This window comes from Anabrus simplex, chromosome 1, assembly GCF_040414725.1.
Source record: "Anabrus simplex isolate iqAnaSimp1 chromosome 1, ASM4041472v1, whole genome shotgun sequence".
In the NCBI taxonomy this organism is placed as follows: Eukaryota; Metazoa; Arthropoda; class Insecta; order Orthoptera; family Tettigoniidae; genus Anabrus; species Anabrus simplex.
In genome coordinates this window covers 235,992,409-236,011,499 of record NC_090265.1, presented here as the reverse complement: position 1 = coordinate 236,011,499, position 19,091 = coordinate 235,992,409, and the positions used below count along the sequence as shown (strand labels likewise).

Here is a 19,091-nt window from a genome sequence, read left to right as displayed (position 1 = left end):
TCCTGTGCTAGATGTTCAATTTCTAATTAATTTCATCAATCATCTGTTTTTCGAGGTCTAATTTCCTTTTCAGTATATTTCTGTGTTTTTACTGCTGTCTTCACTCGGTCATTCCACCAAGGTGTTTCCTTCCCTTTTGGTGAGACACTTGTTTTCCCGCAAATTTCCATGGCTTCTTTTACAAGGTTTCTTTGAATAGAGACCATTCTTCTTCTACTCCCCGTTTCTCAGTTTTGGGTAATTTGGCTGTTATCCTCGCTTCATAGTTTCCTTTCTTCTCCATGTCCTTCAACAGCCACATCCTAATCTTTGGCATTTTGTTTTGTTTAATTTTGGGCACATGGACATCTTTTAGGTCAGCGATTAATAGCCGATGGTCGCTATCTAGGGCACTTGCTGGGTATGAATTTAACATCTGAAATATACTGACCCACTTTTCTATCAGTGATGGTGAAGTCTATCATAGTCTTAAGCTTTCCATCCCAGCTGTATCTCGTTATTTTTATGGCCCTCCCTCTTCTGATACCATGTATTCTGTAAGGTTAAGTTGTTTCGCACACAGAAATCAATCAGGTTCTCTCCTTCAAAGTTTTTGTTACCATAGCTATGGGGGCCAACAATGTTTTCACAGCCTAGTCTTCCTTTACCAACTTGGGCATTCAGATCACCAATAATTATTGTTCTCCTCTGGTATTTGTTCCTCAAGTTCGATAAGCAATTGCTCTTTCTCTCCTGTGGTACATCCCATATGCGGTGCATATACGTGCAGAATAGTATGATGTGCATTACCAAGACTTAGTCTCATCTGGATGATCCTATCACTCGCATATTTGACATCTGTCTGTGTGTCTATATTTTTATGAAGGAAGAAGCCAACTCCATTTTTGGATTCATTATTGTTCCCACTCCAGTACAGCATATATCCACATCTCAAGGACTTCTTCCCATATCCTTTCCATTTTGTCTCACACAACCCCAATATCTTGAGCTTATGCCTCTCCATAAGATCCACAAGTTCTTCATATTTGCTGGTGAGAGTGAGGATACTGAGTGTACTAATTTTCAGTCGCTCCTTCTTGGGAGGACGTTGTGTCTTCCGGAATCTCTGATGAGCATTAGGCTTTTCGCCATCATAAATTCAGACGGTACGAGAAGAACTGACATAAGGTTTTGGTCCACCCAATCAATACACACTACTTTACAAGTGAACTATTTAATTAAATTATATTAAAAATATTTAGGGGCATGTTTCGTCTCTATTTGAGACTTCATCAGCCATAAAATTACGTGGTAGATTACAAAACTCAAATACGAAAATGAAAAAATGTAAAAAAAATAAAAAATGGAAGAACCCAATGTCTTTTAAAGGACTACTTGGGAAATGCAAAAGATATAAATATATATACATTATTTACACAAATTGACAACACTTGTTGCAAAAACTTTTGTCTTCAATGTTAAAAAATGAAATTAACTTGAAATTGACAAGCCTGCCATAACGTCTCGTACGGAATCAATGTTCGCTGTTGCTGTCCGTATTTGAAATGGAAGTTACTATTGAGCATAGGAGAACAAATATACATATATTTAAAGAGGTAGTTTAAAACTTCTTGCAAACAATCTTTTAGCCAAGTTAAATATGAACGACCTTACTCTAAAAACATTGCAAACATTGTTGGAATCTGGTAGTTTTACTGTGTTGACTGGGGAGATCGAAATTCTGGCCTCAGAAAGGGATTGGTACTAAATCCATATCAGACTGACTAAAAGCATTAACTTGTAGAATATTCTTTCAAATTTAGCTAATTTGGTAGAAGAAATCTGAAGCCTTATGAGACCGCATGTCGTATGGCAAAGACCAGCACTGCATAACCACCATATTCGTGGCTTAAATCCTAAGAATAATCCTTTTTCAAAAAGACAAGGTCTGGAAAGAAAGAGATATAAAAATTAATGGGTTTAAACCCTTAGATAACTAAGAAAAGATTCCGTCATGAATGTATGACATAAAAGCTTACCGTAAATGACACTCCCTACAGCTGATTTAGAATGAGCCTCGCTCTGACTTGCTTCTCGCTACGCTACTGCGTGTGTTGTAGTTGTGTTTTCTTTGGCCCAGCGGAACATGGCTCTACACGATGAAGTTCGTAAATTGTAAGAACCGTCATGTCCGGTATTTAATTTATTCTTCCATCCAAGGCTTGTTTTAGGTTTGAAAGCAGTATATTCTTACTCAATTGTTGACTTGCTAGGCCTAACACAGGTGAGTATTTTCTTTCGGGTTTTACTCCCTTAGCCTTTGAAGATCTCTCTTCTCCACAAGGCAGTGGTGTCCTCTTCTAATTATCCCCAGGGAGGATGGGTTGCCTTATCCGTCATCTCTGCCATTCTGAAGGTCACCTTCTCTGCCAAAGATGCTGTTAAGGTCTTCGCCCGTAACCCTGGGCATGGGTTCCACGTTATACCCCGTGGGGCTGGGTCCCTGTCTGAACTTAGCCATCCTTTCACACTGGCCTACTGATGTGGAGGATGCTCACCCCTGCAGCGTGGATGCGCCAGGCAAGAATTACTTAAGTGAGGAACAGGGGAGGTGACCCTCTCTCCCTTGAGCCGGGTTAATGGTTGTGTACGATGTCACAACCAAGACAGATCATGTACGAATTGATAACAGGCATGGAAGCTACATAACTGATATCAGAGCTTACAGAGGAGCTGATATAGGATCTGATCACAATATGATAATTCCTTCTGTTAAAATTAAATTGAAAACCTCTTGTAAGTCACAGACTGAGGAAAGATGCAAAGTTGACACAGAGAAACTGAAGCAGAAAGATGAAAGATTAAAGTATAATGTGGAAATTGCAAAGAGATTTGATATTCTGGGAGAAGATCCTACAGAAGACATTGATGAAACAAATGACAAAGTTTGTGAACGAATGTGGAATAATGCGAAACAAATTATGACAACAGTAGCAATGAAAGTGATACCAAAAGGTGTTAGTAAGAAAAAGAAATGGTTCGATGAGGCATCGTAAGTTATGATCTTCATTTCCATATTGACGGTTAACTAATATAATAGAGTTTGAGGGATGTTCCATCATTCAACACATTGCAAAAATATGTTAAATTATAAGAAGACCAGTTTCGACTCCCTTGGAGTCATCATCAGTTCTTGGTGAAAATTAAATCAAGGAGAATCTCATAACAACCATCATAACGAAAAACCATGTACCTATAGGTGATTGCATGGAAGCACATCAATGGTTGCTAGACATTACCTTGAAATGCAATGTACACTTGGCAAGCAGAACATGGAGCTTAGAAAGTTCCCAGTTCTGGCTCTAACAGTCTTGTGTTCATGGAACACTGGAATTACATGTACTGGTTGAAAATATATACAAACACAATACAGACACTTATAATGGTATGGAACCTTGGCTCTCTAAGAGCATTCTTGGATTTGACAGTCCTTTTTCTATCTGAAAAAGATTGGATGAAATACACACACATTGAAGCAAAATGTACAAAGACATAAAACTATGCTCTTAGAGACCCAAGGTTCCATACCATTATAAGTGTCTGCGTTTGTATACATTTTCAACCAGTACATGTAATTCCAGTGTTCCATGTTCCATGAACACAAGACTGTTAGAGTCAGAACTGGGAACTTTCTAAGCTCCATGTTCTGCTTGCCAAGTATAAGTTGCATTTCAAGGTAATGTCTAGCAACTCATTGATGTGTTTCCATGCAATCACCTAAAGGTGCATGGTTTTTTGTTATGATGATTGTTATCAGATTCCCCTTGACTTAATTTTCACCAAGAACTGATGATGACTCCAAGGGAGTCGAAACCGGTCTTCTTATAATTTAATATATTTTTGCAATGTGTTGAATGGTGGAACATCCCTTAAACTCTATTTTATTCGATGAGGCATGTCAAGATGCAGTTAATGAAGTGGCAATATGGTGTAATAAGTGACTGCAGACTAATAATGTAGATGTTGAGGAACTATACAGAGAAAAACAGAAATAATGTAGTAAATTAATTCGTAGAAAGAAAAAAGTCTACCTGAGACAACAAACAGAATCAATCCAAGATTAATACAGAAACAGGAATCTGCAAGATGTATGGAACTGTCAACACAATTAAAAAAGGATTTCAACAAAGATTGAGTATTATGAGAGATAAGTCTGGAAATTTAATTGCTGATCAGGACAAATTATTAAATTATTGTAAGCAATACTTTGATTCCTTGCCGAATTGTGATGATCCAGAAACATGTATTGGTAAACCATCTAGTTCTCCATCAGAAGAACAAATATCAGAGCCATCATATCAAGAGGTATTACAAAATACAGTATTATATATTTAAGAAACAATAAAGATTCAGGTAGTGACAACATTCCTGCTGAGCTTATTAAATACGGTGGAGAAAGATTACATAAATACATATATAAGATCATACTAAGGATATGGCACGATGAAGTTATTCCAAAAGAATGGCGGAAATCACTTATTGTCCCAAATCATAAAGGAGGGGTGAAAGCAAGAACTTCAAAATTATCGTGGTATATCTCTTGCAAACACGGCCTACAAAATTCTGTCTTTTATTCTTTTACAGCATTTAAAACCATTTGCTGAAAATGTTATTGGGGACTATCAGAACGGTTTTCGTAGTAACAGATCCACTACAGACAACATATTTGCAATTAAGACTATTAATTATAAGGTGTGGGAACACAACGAGTCAGTTCATTATCTCTTTATAGATTTCTTCAAGGCATATGATTCAATCCATAGAGAAGGGCTTGGCTTTCCCATCAAATTAATTAACATGTACAATGTATAGATGGTAATGTTAGCTGTGTTTTGCTCAAGGCCAGAAAATCAATTTCCTTCCAGATTATCAGGAAATTAGCTCTTGTACCTGCTGGCATCATATTGGGGAGACAACATAAAGTCCTTGCATATGCGGATGATATTGTTCTTATTGACCGCAATAAATTAGAAATTACCGGGCGAGTTGGCCGTGCGCGTAGAGGCGCGCGGCTGTGAGCTTGCATCCGGGAGATAGTAGGTTCGAATCCCACTGTCGGCAGCCCTGAAAATGGTTTTCCATGGTTTCCCATTTTCACACCAGGCAAATGCAGGGGGTGAACCTTAATTAAGGCCACGGCCGCTTCCTTCCCACTCCTAGGCCTTTCCTATCCCATCGTCGCCATAAGACCTACCTGTGTCAGTGCGACGTACAGCCCCTAGCAAAAAAAAAAAAAATTAGAAATTAAGCAGTTATTTGTGGAACTAGAAGATTTGGCTTACGGGTAAATAATAAAGACACATTACGTGGTTGTACAGAGACCGAACATGAGGAGGTTGACAGACTGCCTTTGAAGATTGGGAAATATATATTTAAAAGAGTAGAGACGTTTAAATTCCTGGGTGTATTAATCAATGAGCAAAACCAAGGGCAACAGACACACCAAGCCAGAATTAAGAATGCATATAAGGCATTTTACTCTATGAGCCCTATATTAGGCTCCAAGTTTTTAACAAGGAATGCATGGTTCAAGGTGTGGGTTACTGTAGTCACGTCCTACATCGTGAACCATGGGCAACGGCTGAGTGGCCTAGTACGTGGTCCTGAGAGTCGGGATACCAGTTGCTATGGAATGGGAGTGGGCATCTCGGACATATTCTGAGTCGTGCCCCTCCTTGTGCTCAGGCTGCTAGGACTATACAATTCACTGGTGGACCATAACCCGTTAGAGGAGAGATCCTCACTTGGACTATGTGCAAGTAAGGTTGCATTCTGCTTCATGAATTTACCGAGCTCAGAACATTTTAAGCAAGCCTCGGACCTATGGGAGTAACGGAGCCCCACTCCCATTTGACAGGCGAGGGAATCCTTGGAAACAACTTGGCGAACAAAATGGAATTCGATGGGGAGCTATCAATAATAATGAGGCTTATGGAAAAAAGAAAGTGGAACTGGCTGAGTCAGCAAAGAGGACGCATCTGGATGTGTTAGGAGTAAGTGATATTCGGGTAAGGGGAGATAATGAGGAAGAGATAGGAGATTATAAAGTGTACTTGACGGTTGTTAGAAAGGGAAGGGCAGAATCTGGGGTAGGGCTCTCTATCAGGAATACCATTGCACGCAACATAGTTTCTGTTAGGCACGTAAATGAGCAAGTGATGTGGGTAGATTTGTCAGGTGGAGGAATTAGGACAAGAATTGTCTCCGTGTATTCACCATGTGAGGGTGCAGATGAGGATGAAGTTGACAAGTTTTATGAAGCATTGAGTGACATCGTGATCAGGGTCAACAGCAAGGATAGAATAGTGCTAATGGGCGATTTCAATGCGAGAATTGTGAATAGAACTGAAGGATACAAAAGGGTGATTGCTAAATGTGGGGAAGATCTGGAAGCTAATGCAAATGGGAAGCATTTGCTGGACTTCTGTTCTAGTATGGGTTTAGCAGTTACGAATACATTCTTCAAGCATAAGGGTATTCACCGCTACACATGGGAAGCTAGGGGTACCATATCCATAATAGACTATATCATAACCAACTTCGAATTCAGGAAATCTGTTAGGAATATACAAGTTTTCTGGGGATTTTTCGATGATACAGAACACTTATCTGATCTGTAGTGAACTAAGTATATCTAGGCCTAGGGTAGAGAAAGTGAAATCTGTCCGCAAACGAATAAGGGGGAAAAAATCTCCAGGACGAGGAAATTAGACTGAACTACATGGATATGATTAGTGAGAAGTTTCGAACAGTAGACAGTAAGCAGATTCAGGATATAGAAAGTGAATGGGTGGCATACAGGGATGCTGTAGTAGAAACAGCAAGGGAATGCCTAGGAACAACTGTGTGTAAAGATGGGAAAAGCAAACATCTTGGTGGAATGATGAAGTGAGAGCAGCTTGTAAACTTAAAAAGAAGGCTTTGGCTCCAAACAAGGGCCGAGGCCGACAGGGCTTTGTATGTAAATGAAAGAAACAGAGCGAAACAAATAGTTGTTGAATCCACAAAGAAGTCTTGGGAAGATTTTAGTAATAACCTGGAAAGCAGCAGGGAAACCTTTCTGGACAGTAATAAAGAATCTTAGGAAGGGAGAGGAAAAAGGAAATGAACAGTGTTTTGAGTAATTCAGGTGAACTCATGATAGATCCCAGGGAATCACTGGAGAGGCGGAGGGAATATTTTGAACATCTTCTCAATGTAAAAGGAAATCATCCTGGTGGTGTTGCGAACAGCCAAGCTCATGAGGAGGAGGAAAAGATGTTGGTGAAATTACGCTTGAGGAAGCGGAAAGGATGGTAAATAAACTCCGTTGTCATAAAGCAACAGGAATAGATGAAATTAGACCTGAAATGGTGAAGTATAGTGGGAAGGCAGGGATGAAATGGCTTTATAGAGTAGTAAGATTAGCATGGAGTGTTGGTAAGGTACCTTCAAGATTGCACAAAAGCAGTAATTGCACCTATCTATAAGCAAGGGAACAGGAAGGATTGCAACAACTATCGAGGTATCTCATTGATTAGTATACCAGCAAAGTATTCACTGGCATCTTGGAAGGGAGGGTGAGATCAGTCGCTGAGAGGAAGTTGGATGAAAACCAGTGTGGTTTCAGACCACAGAGAGGCTGTCAGGATCAGATTTTCAGTATGCGCCAGATAACTGAAAAATTCTACGAGAGGAATAGGCAGTTTTGTGTATGTTTTGTAGATCTAGAGAAAGCATATGACAGGGTACCGAGGGAAAAGATGTTCGCTGTACTGGGGGACTATGGAATTAAAGGTAGATTATTAAAATCAATCAAAGGCCTTTATGCTGACAATTGGGCTTCGGTGAGAATTGATGGTAGAATGAGTTCTTGGTTCAGGGTACTTACAGGTGTTAGACAAGGCTGTAATCTTTCTTTTGCCTTTGCTGTTCGTAGTTTACATGGATCATCTGCTGAAAGGTATAAGATGGCAGGGAAGGATTCAGTTAGGTGGAAATGTAGTAAGCAGTTTGGCCTATGCGGACGACTTGGTCTTAATGGCAGATTGTGCTGAAAGCCTGCAGTCTAATATCTTGGAAATTGAAAATAGGTGCAATGAGTATGGTGTGAAAATTAGCCTCTCGAAGACTAAATTAATGGCAGTAGGTAAGAAATTCAACAGAATTGAATGTCAGATTGGTGATACAAAGCTAGAACTGGTCAATAATATCAAGTATTTACGTTATGTGTTCTCCCAGGATGGTAATATAGTAAGTGAGATTGAATCAAGGTGTCGTAAAGCTAATGCAGTGAGCTCGCAGTTGCAATCAACAGTGCTCTGTAAGAAGGAAGTCAGCTCCCAGACGAAACTATCTTTACATCGGTCTGTTTTCAGACCAACTATGTTTTAGGGGAGCGAAAGCTGGGTGGACTCAGGATATCTTATGAATAAGTTAGAAGTAACAAACATGAAAGTAGCAAGAATGGTTGCTGGCACAAACCGGTGGGAACAATGGCAAGAGGGTACTCGGAATGAGGAGATAAAGGCTAATTTAGGAATGAACTTGATGGATGAAGCTGTACGCATAAACCAGCTTTGGTGGTGGGGTCATGTGAGGCGAATGGAAGAGGATAGGTTACTTAGGAGATTAATGGACTCTGCTGTGGAGGGTAAGAGAAATAGAGGTAGACCAAGGCGACAATGGTTCTGTATGGTTCCAAGACATGGAGTATAACCAAGAAAGAGCAGCAGCAGTTGCAAGTCTCTGGTTTATAGAAAAAAATTTGGTCCATGGTTCGATCCTATCTCTCAAAGCTGGCAGAAAAGATCCAATTATGAGATTTACACCCTCTCTCAACAACACGCTTTAATGGATGTGATAGAATCCCACAGACTGCACTGGGCTGGACATGTATTGAGGATGCAGGATAACAGAGCACCAGTGGATCTATACAAGGGATTTCTTTATGGGAAAAGACCTTTAGAAAGAAGGTGATCAACAAAGTATGCCGGACCCTCCAAATTGATAACTGGGAAGAGCAGGCTCGAGATCGATGAGGATAGAAGAGGATTGTGAGATCGGCACAGGAACTTCATGTCCCTCAGAAGACTATGGAGTGAGTATTTGTTTTACGAGGTCGACTCTTCATGAATGTCTTTTCGGCCAAGGATAGTTAAGGACAAGAATTGGAAGTAATTCGGCCACGGTCTATCAAAGGTACAGTCCCGGCATTCACCTGGTTTTCAAATGGGAAACTGTGGAAAACAATTCCCAAGATGGCCGAGGTGGGATTCGAACTGACGCTCTTCTGAATTCAATGCACTACTAAATGTGCCTCAGAATGCAGAGCTTCGCCGCTCGGTAAACACTGTTTAGTCACTTCATCAATCACTCTTTTTAATGACTGTCCTGCTGACATGAAGTCTATGACACTCATCTGCTACTGCAGACATTGTTATCTCGGGTTCACATCGTTGCTCAATAATGACCTGCTTAAGACGATGTAAGAGGAAGGGAATGAGTCATCATATCCAGTAGTCTGTGAGAGACCACATCAGTAGCTGAAGGTTAACCCCACGTTGTACAGTTACAGTATTTTCCTGTGCAGTATTGTATTGTTTGAGTGAGCATCAAATGGCTTCGAAATGGAAGAAAGTGGTTGTTTCCATGGACAAAACGTTAGAAGCATTACACTGGCCGGAGAAAGGAAAACTTTCGAAACATATTGCTGTAGACTATGGCGTAGGGACTTCAACTATGTTTGATTGGAAGAAAAACCGAAAAGAAATTGAAGACTTCTAGTTTAAAATGATGACAAAAGATAGTTTAGGGAATCATGCCACAGTTAAGAAAGCTAGAAATGAATCTATAGATGACGCATTATTGACATTGTTTAGTGGAGAAAAAGAGCACAGTGTTCCGATTTCAGGGCCAATTTTACAAGAAAAGGCGCTTGGTTTAAACAGGCAAGCTAGGAAATGGAGATCCTAACTTCACAGCTAGTCAAGAGTTGGTTGGAAAGGTGGAAAGCTCATCAAGCCAGCTTTCAGTGACTGGTGAAAGTTTTTCAAAGGATAAAGTCAATGCTTACAATTTCATAAAGGAATTTCAGGAGATTATTTGCTCCAATAACTTAATGCCAGATCAGATGAATCTGAGCTGTTTTATTGCATGCTACTAAATAAGACACTAGCGTCTAAATGAGATGAATCGGAGGGGTTATAAAAGAAGTAAACATCGTATTACAATTATGGCATGGACCAATGCAGCTGGGGGACATAAATTTCTTCTTCTGTTAATAGGGAAATCAAAAAATCGCTGTGCTCTTCAAAATGTGAATCGATCTGCCTTGCCGGTTTCTTACACATCCCAAAAGAATTCATGGACGGACAGTGGAACTTGTCGTAGGTACGACCATAGAGTTAGTATATTATACACTAGAGGTAGCATGGGCGCTGCAGTCGCGTGCGAAGTTGAACGAGCGCGCTGTTTGGCAAAAGCTAGATTGTTTGGCACTGTTACTACTGGAGCTTCCCGATAAATTGAAGTATATACTTCTCTAAAGGAAAATGCCAGTCTCCTGTGCAGCTTATGGCTGCATAGAGAGGTTCATAAAGGGCAGTGGCGTATCATTTCACAGGTATGTTTCATTGAAATTCATTTCCGTGCGTATAAAATAGTACTTTGCCTGACACTCATTGTCATGTGAACTGGCCTACTTGGGCTGACTTCGTGACTGATTCCCCTGTCGGTGTGAATGAGATTCTTCGGATCTTTCCTTGAAGACTGTAATTAAAGTTTTAGGAAATACAAGGGATGACATTTTCCTTTCACTGAATGGCCATGCCTTTGAAAGCGAATATGCAGAAAAATCATGTGCACGATACCGAGCGAGTGGCTGTAGGCTTTACGTCGCACCGACACACATAGGTCTTACGGCGACTATGGGACAGGAAAGAGCTAGCAGTGGGAAGGAAACGACTGTGGCCTTAATTAAGGTGTGAACATTGGAAACCATCTTCAGGGCTGCCGACAGTGGGGTTCAAGCTGACAGCTTCGTGAGTACGGCGAAGTGAGCTTTTTGCCATACAGCTGCGATTTCAACATGCTCCGCTCGCTACAGTGATTCTCTCGTAGACAGTGGCGCCAATGCTACCTCTAGTGTGTTATTTACTAACTGTATGGGTACGACATTGTAACTGGTGTAAAACCTTCAATTATTATGTTTAATATATTTTAATTATAGTTTAATCAAGCTAAATTATCTTTTATTAAATGTTAAACATGACTAGCACATGGTTCCCCTGTAAATATGTATTATAAACTTCGTATAACCTCAAATATGTATTGTGTATAAGTTTAACCTCAAAATCTATATAGTCGAAAGTGGTAGAAAATTCCACAATGTTCGTATGTTAGATTTATTGTACTATAATTTGGTATATAGGAAGGGTTCTGGAAACTTACTGTAAGGTTTTATTATCCAGATACATGTAGAAACATTACGGATGTTGTAGAGATTTCCATGTGTACTGGTAAACAGTAAACGAAAGTTTGAGTACGCATTCGACTACCTGGTCAATCAATGTTTTGAGTGTGTTCCATTAGAGTGTTGTAAGAACTCTTCCAGAAATCAATAATTCCAGATGGTTGATCGAATAGTATATATATCGAGCTGTCAGTCAGTGAGAGGTCAGTTCTTAGGACTTAGTCGAGTGTTGGACTCGAAGGCAAGGGATGGACTGCGAGTAACTGTTTGGCTCCGAGGTGGAGTCTGTGAATTCAAGAGAGTGGATGTTATAGTGCACGAGTCAGTGTTGTTGATATCCGTACTTGTCAGAATCGACTTCAGGGTACTCCGCTATTAAGTGTTGTAGTGTCATTTGCTACTGTGTATAATTGTGTGTTGTGACTTACCGTGTAAATAAAGTAATTTATACAAGGAAGTGAACGTGTTCTCGTGTGATATTTATTTACGTAAAATAAAATCGCATTGCAGAACGATAAACTTTCAAAAACTGGTTCCAAGAAGACTTCATGCTGAATGTAAAAAGGTTTCTAACAAAACAAGGTTTGCCACTGAAGGCCATTTTGTTCATTGACAAATGCGCCGTCACATCCATGAGTAGAAGAGTTAGTCAGTGGTGATATCCGAGTGAAACAGCTCTGTTGCAACCAATGGACCAGGGTGTATTGGAAAACATTAAGCAGTTATACAGGAGGCAGCTGCTCAGCAAAGTGATTGAAGAGGAGGAGGAATATGGTATAATTTTGGTATTGAAATCAATAAATATGAAAGATATTATTTATATGATCGCAACTGAATGGGATCAAGTTAGTGAAATGACAATTAAAAAGTCTTGGAAACATCTATGGCCTTCTATCTGTGCATCTACCAACGAGGTTTGTGAAGATGATGACACTTCTGAGTTCCTTGACACATTTGCACACATTCCTGGATGGTCGGACGTAGATGGAAACGACGTAAATGACTGGTTGAAAAATGACTGTAATTCAGGCTACAGCATAATGACAGATGAAGTAATTATTGTGTCTTATTTCTTGGCAAGTAATGACGAGTGTGATGGTGCTCCGGCACTCCATAAGGAGAAACAATGGCTCATGGAGAGGCAACAATGCAGCTGGACAAACTGATGGCCTATTTAGGATCCCAGGCTCAAACCACACTGGCAGAACTGATGTTAGTAAAACGTCTTCGTGGTCGTGCTGCATGCAAACGCTAAAGAAGTGTAAAACAGAAAAAAACTCTCACATTATTTTAGTGTATAAATCAGAGTCGTAAATGTAAGAAAACTGTTTTTACATCTTTTTGTACAACTGAGAAAAGGTATGACTGTACAACTTATGTTAATAGATTATATAACAAGTACTGTATTTGTTTTTTAGTTTTTTGCAGATTATCCAGGTTTTCGATAATCTGGATCAGTTCCGGTTCCACTTACTCCGGATAAACGAGGTTCTTGTGTACCGCAAAAATATACATTTGGTTTTCAAAATCACCAAGAGATTAAGAATTATTTTTACTTACCAATGCCATGTTTTTCCATAAGAGCAATGAGGTCAGCTTCTGTAAGTAGTCTAGGAGCATTGGTTTCACCATCAACCATCTCTAGATTAGTAGGAGTAAATGTCTGACCTACTTGGTATATAAGAATTTCCTTAGCATTCCATTTCTCATAGGGATACACATCCAGGTAATTGCGAGCAAGTATCATCAAGCCACTGGCAACAAACTAAAACAGAAAGAGATGGAACATAACCTCACAAATTTTAAAATAAGATGAAACAATAGGCTAACTACTAAAAATTATGCTTCTAAAATTGCCCTATGATACTTTACTAAACCAGAATTGTTATATACTATCCTTACAAATAAACTCCCATCCATTTCTTGATAGATACAGCATTTAGGATGCACTACATCCTCATGTATGGGCTAGAAAAAGTTTGACACATTTGTTGACCTGACTCGGTTTCAGTTTTACTCTGACAAAGTGAAAGTGACCAAGGTATGAGTGATACTAGAATACTAGTAATAGTGTTCCTTCTGAAGTCAGTCCCTCCAGTAAACTGTATGGAGGTACTGTCTGAACGTTTGGATGGTGGAGTGAGTCGGTTGGTCGGCCGGCAGGCCAGCCAGCCAGCCATTCAGTCAATTCATACCTAATCTGCATTTAATAATAATAATAATAATAATAATGTTATTTGTTTTACATCCCACTAACTACTTTTTAAGGTCTTCGGAGATGCCGAGGTGCCGGAATTTAGTCCCGCAGGAGTTATTTTACGTGCCAGTAAATCTACCGACACGGGGCTGTCGTATTTGAGCACCTTCAAATACCACCGGACTGAGCCAGGATCGAACCTACCAAGTTGGGGTTAGAAGGCCAGCGCCTTAACCGTCTGAGCCACTCAGCCTGGCAATCTGCATTTAGGGCTGTTGCCAACGTGATACATTCCCTTATCAATTGTTTAACTAGTCATTTCTTAAATGATTTCAAAGAACATGGAAATTTATAGAATATTTCCCTTGACAACTTTTTTTAATGGTAGTTTGATGTCGCTCTAACACTTCACAAGTTTACGGTGACTTAAGGATGGGAAAGAGCTTGGACTGGGCAGGTAGCAGCAAAGACCTTAATTAAGAGACAGCTCCAGTATTTGCCTGGTGTGAAAATGGGAAATCATGGAAAACCATCTTCAGGGCAGCCGACAATGTGGTTCGAATCCCCTATCTCCTAAATACAAGCTCACAGCTACGCAACCCCAACTGCACAGCTAACTCGCTCAGTCCTTGATAAATTATTCCAATCCCTAATTCCTCTTCCTATAAATTAATATTTGCCTCAATTAGTCCTCTTGAATTCCAGCTTTATTTTCAAATTATGATCTTTCCTACTTTAAAAAACTTTGCTCAAACTTATTTGTTTACTAAAATATATCTAAAATCAACTACAAAGTTGAATACATTAAAAAACTTCCAAACCATATCATGTACCTGGTTAAAAATGATCTAAAATCTACTACAAAAATGAATACATTAAAAAACATCACTTAAAAAAGCCATCATTATATGAGTAACTTGACTTAGGTACAAGTGAAAATTAACAATATTGATAGCCTTGAGCCATGGTCAATGTTGAATATGAATGAAAGTTTAAAAATATTGTTACAAAATGATGAAAGTGAGTATGGAACAATACAAATGATTATATACAAACTAATTCCAAAACTGTGCCATTTTTCATAATACTGGACTATGGCATGTTTACTTCATACAGTCTTATTCAAAAAATAGCGAATAAGTTCCAATTTTTAATTTTTTTTTTAAATTTTTAGTTTGTAGCTAGCCCAGAAAGACGTTATATTTATGTTGTATTTCTACTTGAGCACCTATGTTGAACAATTTCTTAGAGAAAAAGTGAGGATGTTGAAATGTCATTAGACCATCTTCTTCCGTTGAGCAATATTCTGCGTTGATAGTGTGCCTAGCATAGAAAGACGTTGCTTTCATGTCATAATTCTACTCGAGAACCTATGTTGAATAGTTAATTAACAACTTAATGAGGACTGCTGGAGTGTACCGATTATCTTCTTCTGTTGGACAATATTCTATATTGATGGTGCGCTTCTGTTGTTAGTGTGCGCTTCTGTTGTTAGTGTGTTCAGATGTTAGTTTAATAGTTGAAAGGGGCTGTCAAATTGCAGTATAAGTTATGAACGTTAAGCTGTCCAATGTATACAAGCTCTGAAAGGAAAGAGAAATCCATAATTAATTAGGTTGAAAAAAATTAAAGAAAAAGAAAGCAGGATTTACACATAAAATTTTGAGTCTGTGGTGTTAATGCTTACCTTTAATATTGTTGGACTGTTGTCCTCTTGTGTGAGAGGTTTTTGAAATACTGGCAGTCACTAACGTTCTGCTCCTCGTATTGTAAGTGTGCCGTCTTGGTGGAGGGGAGTGGACTTGAAAAGGCGGTGGGCTTGTGGTTAGCGCATGAAGAGGAGTTGTGTGCATTCAGAGACGAGGAGGGGCGCGATATGTTTATCAGCTTAGTGAGAGTGCTTATTGATATTGTCTTAAAAACTTTTAAAACTTTTACTTGAAGATTTAACTTATTAAACAAAATTATACATACATACATACATACATACATACATACATACATACATACATACATACATACATATATTACCATTAGACTGTTATGCCTTTCAGCGTTCAGTCTGCAAGCCTCTGTGAATTTACTAAACGTCGCCACAATCCTCAATTTGCAACAAGTGTTGAGGCCTCATTTAGTTCTATACCTCTTATCTTTAAATCGTTACAAACTGAATCTAACCATCGTCGCCTTGGTCTACCTCTACTTCTCTTACCCTCCATAGCAGAGTCCATTATTCTCCTAGGCAATCTAACCTCCTCCATTCGCCTCGCATAACCCCACCACCGAAGCCGGTTTATGCATATAGCTTCATCCATCGAGTTCATTTCTAAATTAGCATTTATCTCCTCATTCCGAGTAATCTCCTGCCATTGTTCCCACCTGTTTGTACCAGCAATCATTCTTGCTACTTTCATGTCTGTTACTTGTAACTTATTCATAAGATATCCTGAGTCCACCCAGTTCTCGCTCCCGTAAAGCAAAGTTGGTCTGAAAACAGACCGATGTAAAGATAGTTTCTTCTGGGAGCTGACATCCTTCTTACAGAATACTGTTGATCGCAACTGCGAACTCACTGCATTAGCTTTACGATACCTTGATTTAATCTCACTTACTATATTACCATCCTGGGAGAACACACAACCTAAATACTTGAAATTATCGACCTGTTCTAGCTTTGTATCACCAATCTGACATTCAATTCTGTTGAATTTCTTACCTACCGACATCAATTTAGTCTCAAGTATTATTACTTTTAATTTTATTCTATTCTATTCTACCATCAATTTAGTCTTCGAGAAGCTAATTTTCATACCATACTCATTGCACCTATTTTCAATTTCCAAGATATTAGACCGCAGGCTTTCGGCACAATCTGCCATTAAGACCAAGTTGTCAGCATAGGCCAGACTGCTTACTACATTTCCACCTAACTGAATCCCTCCCTGCCATTTTATATCTTTCAACAGATGATCCATGTAAACTACGAACAGCAAAGGTGAACGATTGCAGCCTTGTCTAACCCCTGTAAGTACCCTGAACCAAGAACTGATTCTACCATCAATTCTCATCGAGGCCCAATTGTCAACATGAATGCCTTTGATTGATTTTAATAATCTACCTTTAATTCCATAGTCCCCCAGTATAGCGAACATCTTTTCCCTCGGTACCCTGTCAAATGGTTTCTCTAGATCTACGAAACGTAAACACAACTGTCTATTCCTCTCGTAGCATTTTTCAGTTATCTGGCGCATACTGAAAATCTGATCCTGACAGCCTCTCTGTGGTCTGAAACCACACTGGTTTTCATCCAACTTCCTTTCAACGACTGATCGCACCCTCCCTTCCAAGATGCCAGTGAATACTTTGCCTGGTATACTAATCAATGAGATACCTCGACAGTTGTTGCAATCCTTCCTGTTCCCTTGCTTATAGGTAGGTGCAATTACTGCTTTCGTCCAATCTTGAAGGTACCTTACCAACACTCCATGCTAATCTTACTACTCTATAAAGCCATTTCATCCCTGTCTTCCCACTATACTTCACCATTTCAGGTCTAATTCCATCTATTCCTGCTGCTTTATGACAATGGAGTTTATTTACCATCCTTTCCACTTCCTCAAGCGTAATTTCACCAACATCTTTTCCTCCTCCTCATGAGCTTGGCTGTTCGCAACACCACCAGGATGATTTCCTTTTACATTGAGAAGATGTTCAAAATATTCCCTCCAACTCTCCAGTGAATCCCTGGGATCTATTATGAGTCCACCTGAATTACTTAAAACACTGTTCATTTCCCTTTTTCCCTCCCTTCCTAAGATTCTTTATTACTGTCCAGAAAGGTTTCCCTGCTGCTTGACCTAGCCTTTCCAGGTTATTACCAAAATCTTCCCACGACTTCTTTTTGGATTCAACAATTATTTGTTTCGCTCTGTTTCTTTCATTTACATACAAAGCCCTGTCGGCCTCGGCCCTTGTTTGGAGCCAAAGCCTTCTTTTTAAGTTTACAAGCTGCTCTCACTTCATCATTCCACCAAGATGTTTGCTTTTCCCATCTTTACACACAGTTGTTCCTAGGCATTCCCTTGCTGTTTCTACTACAGCATCCCTGTATGCCACCCATTCACTTTCTATATCCTGAATCTGCTTACTGTCTACTGTTCGCAACTTCTCACTAATCATATCCGTGTAGTTCAATCTAATTTCCTCGTCCTGGAGATTTTTTTCCCCTTATTCGTTTGCGGACAGATTTCACTTTCTCTACCCTAGGCCTAGATATACTTAGTTCACTACAGATCAGATAAGTGTTCTGTGTCGTTGTTGTTTGAGTCATCAATCCATAGACTGGTTTGATGCAGCTCTCCATGCCACCCTATCCTGTGCTAACCTTTTCATTTCTACGTAACTATTGCATCCTACATCTGCTCTAATCTGTTTGTCATATTCATACCTTGGTCTACCCCTACCATTCTTGCCACCTACACTTCCTTCAAAAACCAACTGAACAAGTCCTGGGTGTCTTAAGATGTGTCCTATCATTCTATCTCTTCTTCTCGTCAAATTTAGCCAAATCGATCTCCTCTCACCAATTCGATTCAGTATCTCTTCATTCGTGATTCGATCTATCCATCTCACCTTCAGCATTCTTCTATAACACCACATTTCAAAAGCTTCTATTCTCTTTCTTTCTGAGCTAGTTATCGTCCATGTTTCACTTCCATACAATGCCACGCTCCACACAAAAGTCTTCAAAAACATCTTTCGAATTCCGATATCAATGTTTGAAGTGAGCAAATTTCTTTTCTTAAGAAAGCTCTTCCTTGCTTGTGCTAGTCTGCATTTTATGTCCTCCTTACTTCTGCCATCGTTGGTTATTTTACTACCAAAGTAACAATATTCATCTACTTCCTTTAAGACTTCGTTTCCTAATCTAATATTTCCTATATCACCTGCCTTCGTTCGACTGCACTCCATTACTTTTGTTTTGGACTTATTTATTTTCATCTTGTACTCCTTACCTAAGACTTCATCCATACCATTCAGCAACTTCTCGAGATCTTCTGCAGTCTCAGATAAAATAACAATATCATCGGCAAATCTCAAGGTTTTGATTTCCTCTCCTTGGACTGTGATTCCCTTTCCAAATTTCTCTTTGATTTCCTTTACTGCCTGTTCTATGTAAACATTGAAAAGGAGAGGGGACAAACTGCAGCCTTGCCTCACTCCTTTCTGGATTGCTGCTTCTTTTTCAAAGCCCTCGATTCTTATCACTGCAGACTGATTTTTATACAGGTTGTAGATAATTCTTCGTTCTCGGTATCTGATCCCTATCATCTTCAGAATCATGAATAGCCTGGTCCAATCAACATTATCGAATGCCTTTTCTAGATCTACGAATGCCATGTA

At 39.4% G+C, this 19,091-nt stretch overlaps 1 protein-coding gene across 1 annotated transcript in view; it reads right to left on the bottom strand.

Annotated features, from left to right (window-relative positions):
• The window catches only part of Top3alpha (topoisomerase 3-alpha), a gene marked incomplete at its 3' end in the record, with an annotated part of 217,121 nt that overhangs the window by 98,582 nt on the left and 99,448 nt on the right, over positions 1-19,091 (bottom strand). Inside the window, exon 10 of the mRNA XM_067138868.2 lies at positions 13,052-13,256. Within this exon, the coding sequence (XP_066994969.2) occupies positions 13,052-13,256 (205 nt within the window). The remainder of the gene's footprint in view (positions 1-13,051; positions 13,257-19,091) is intronic.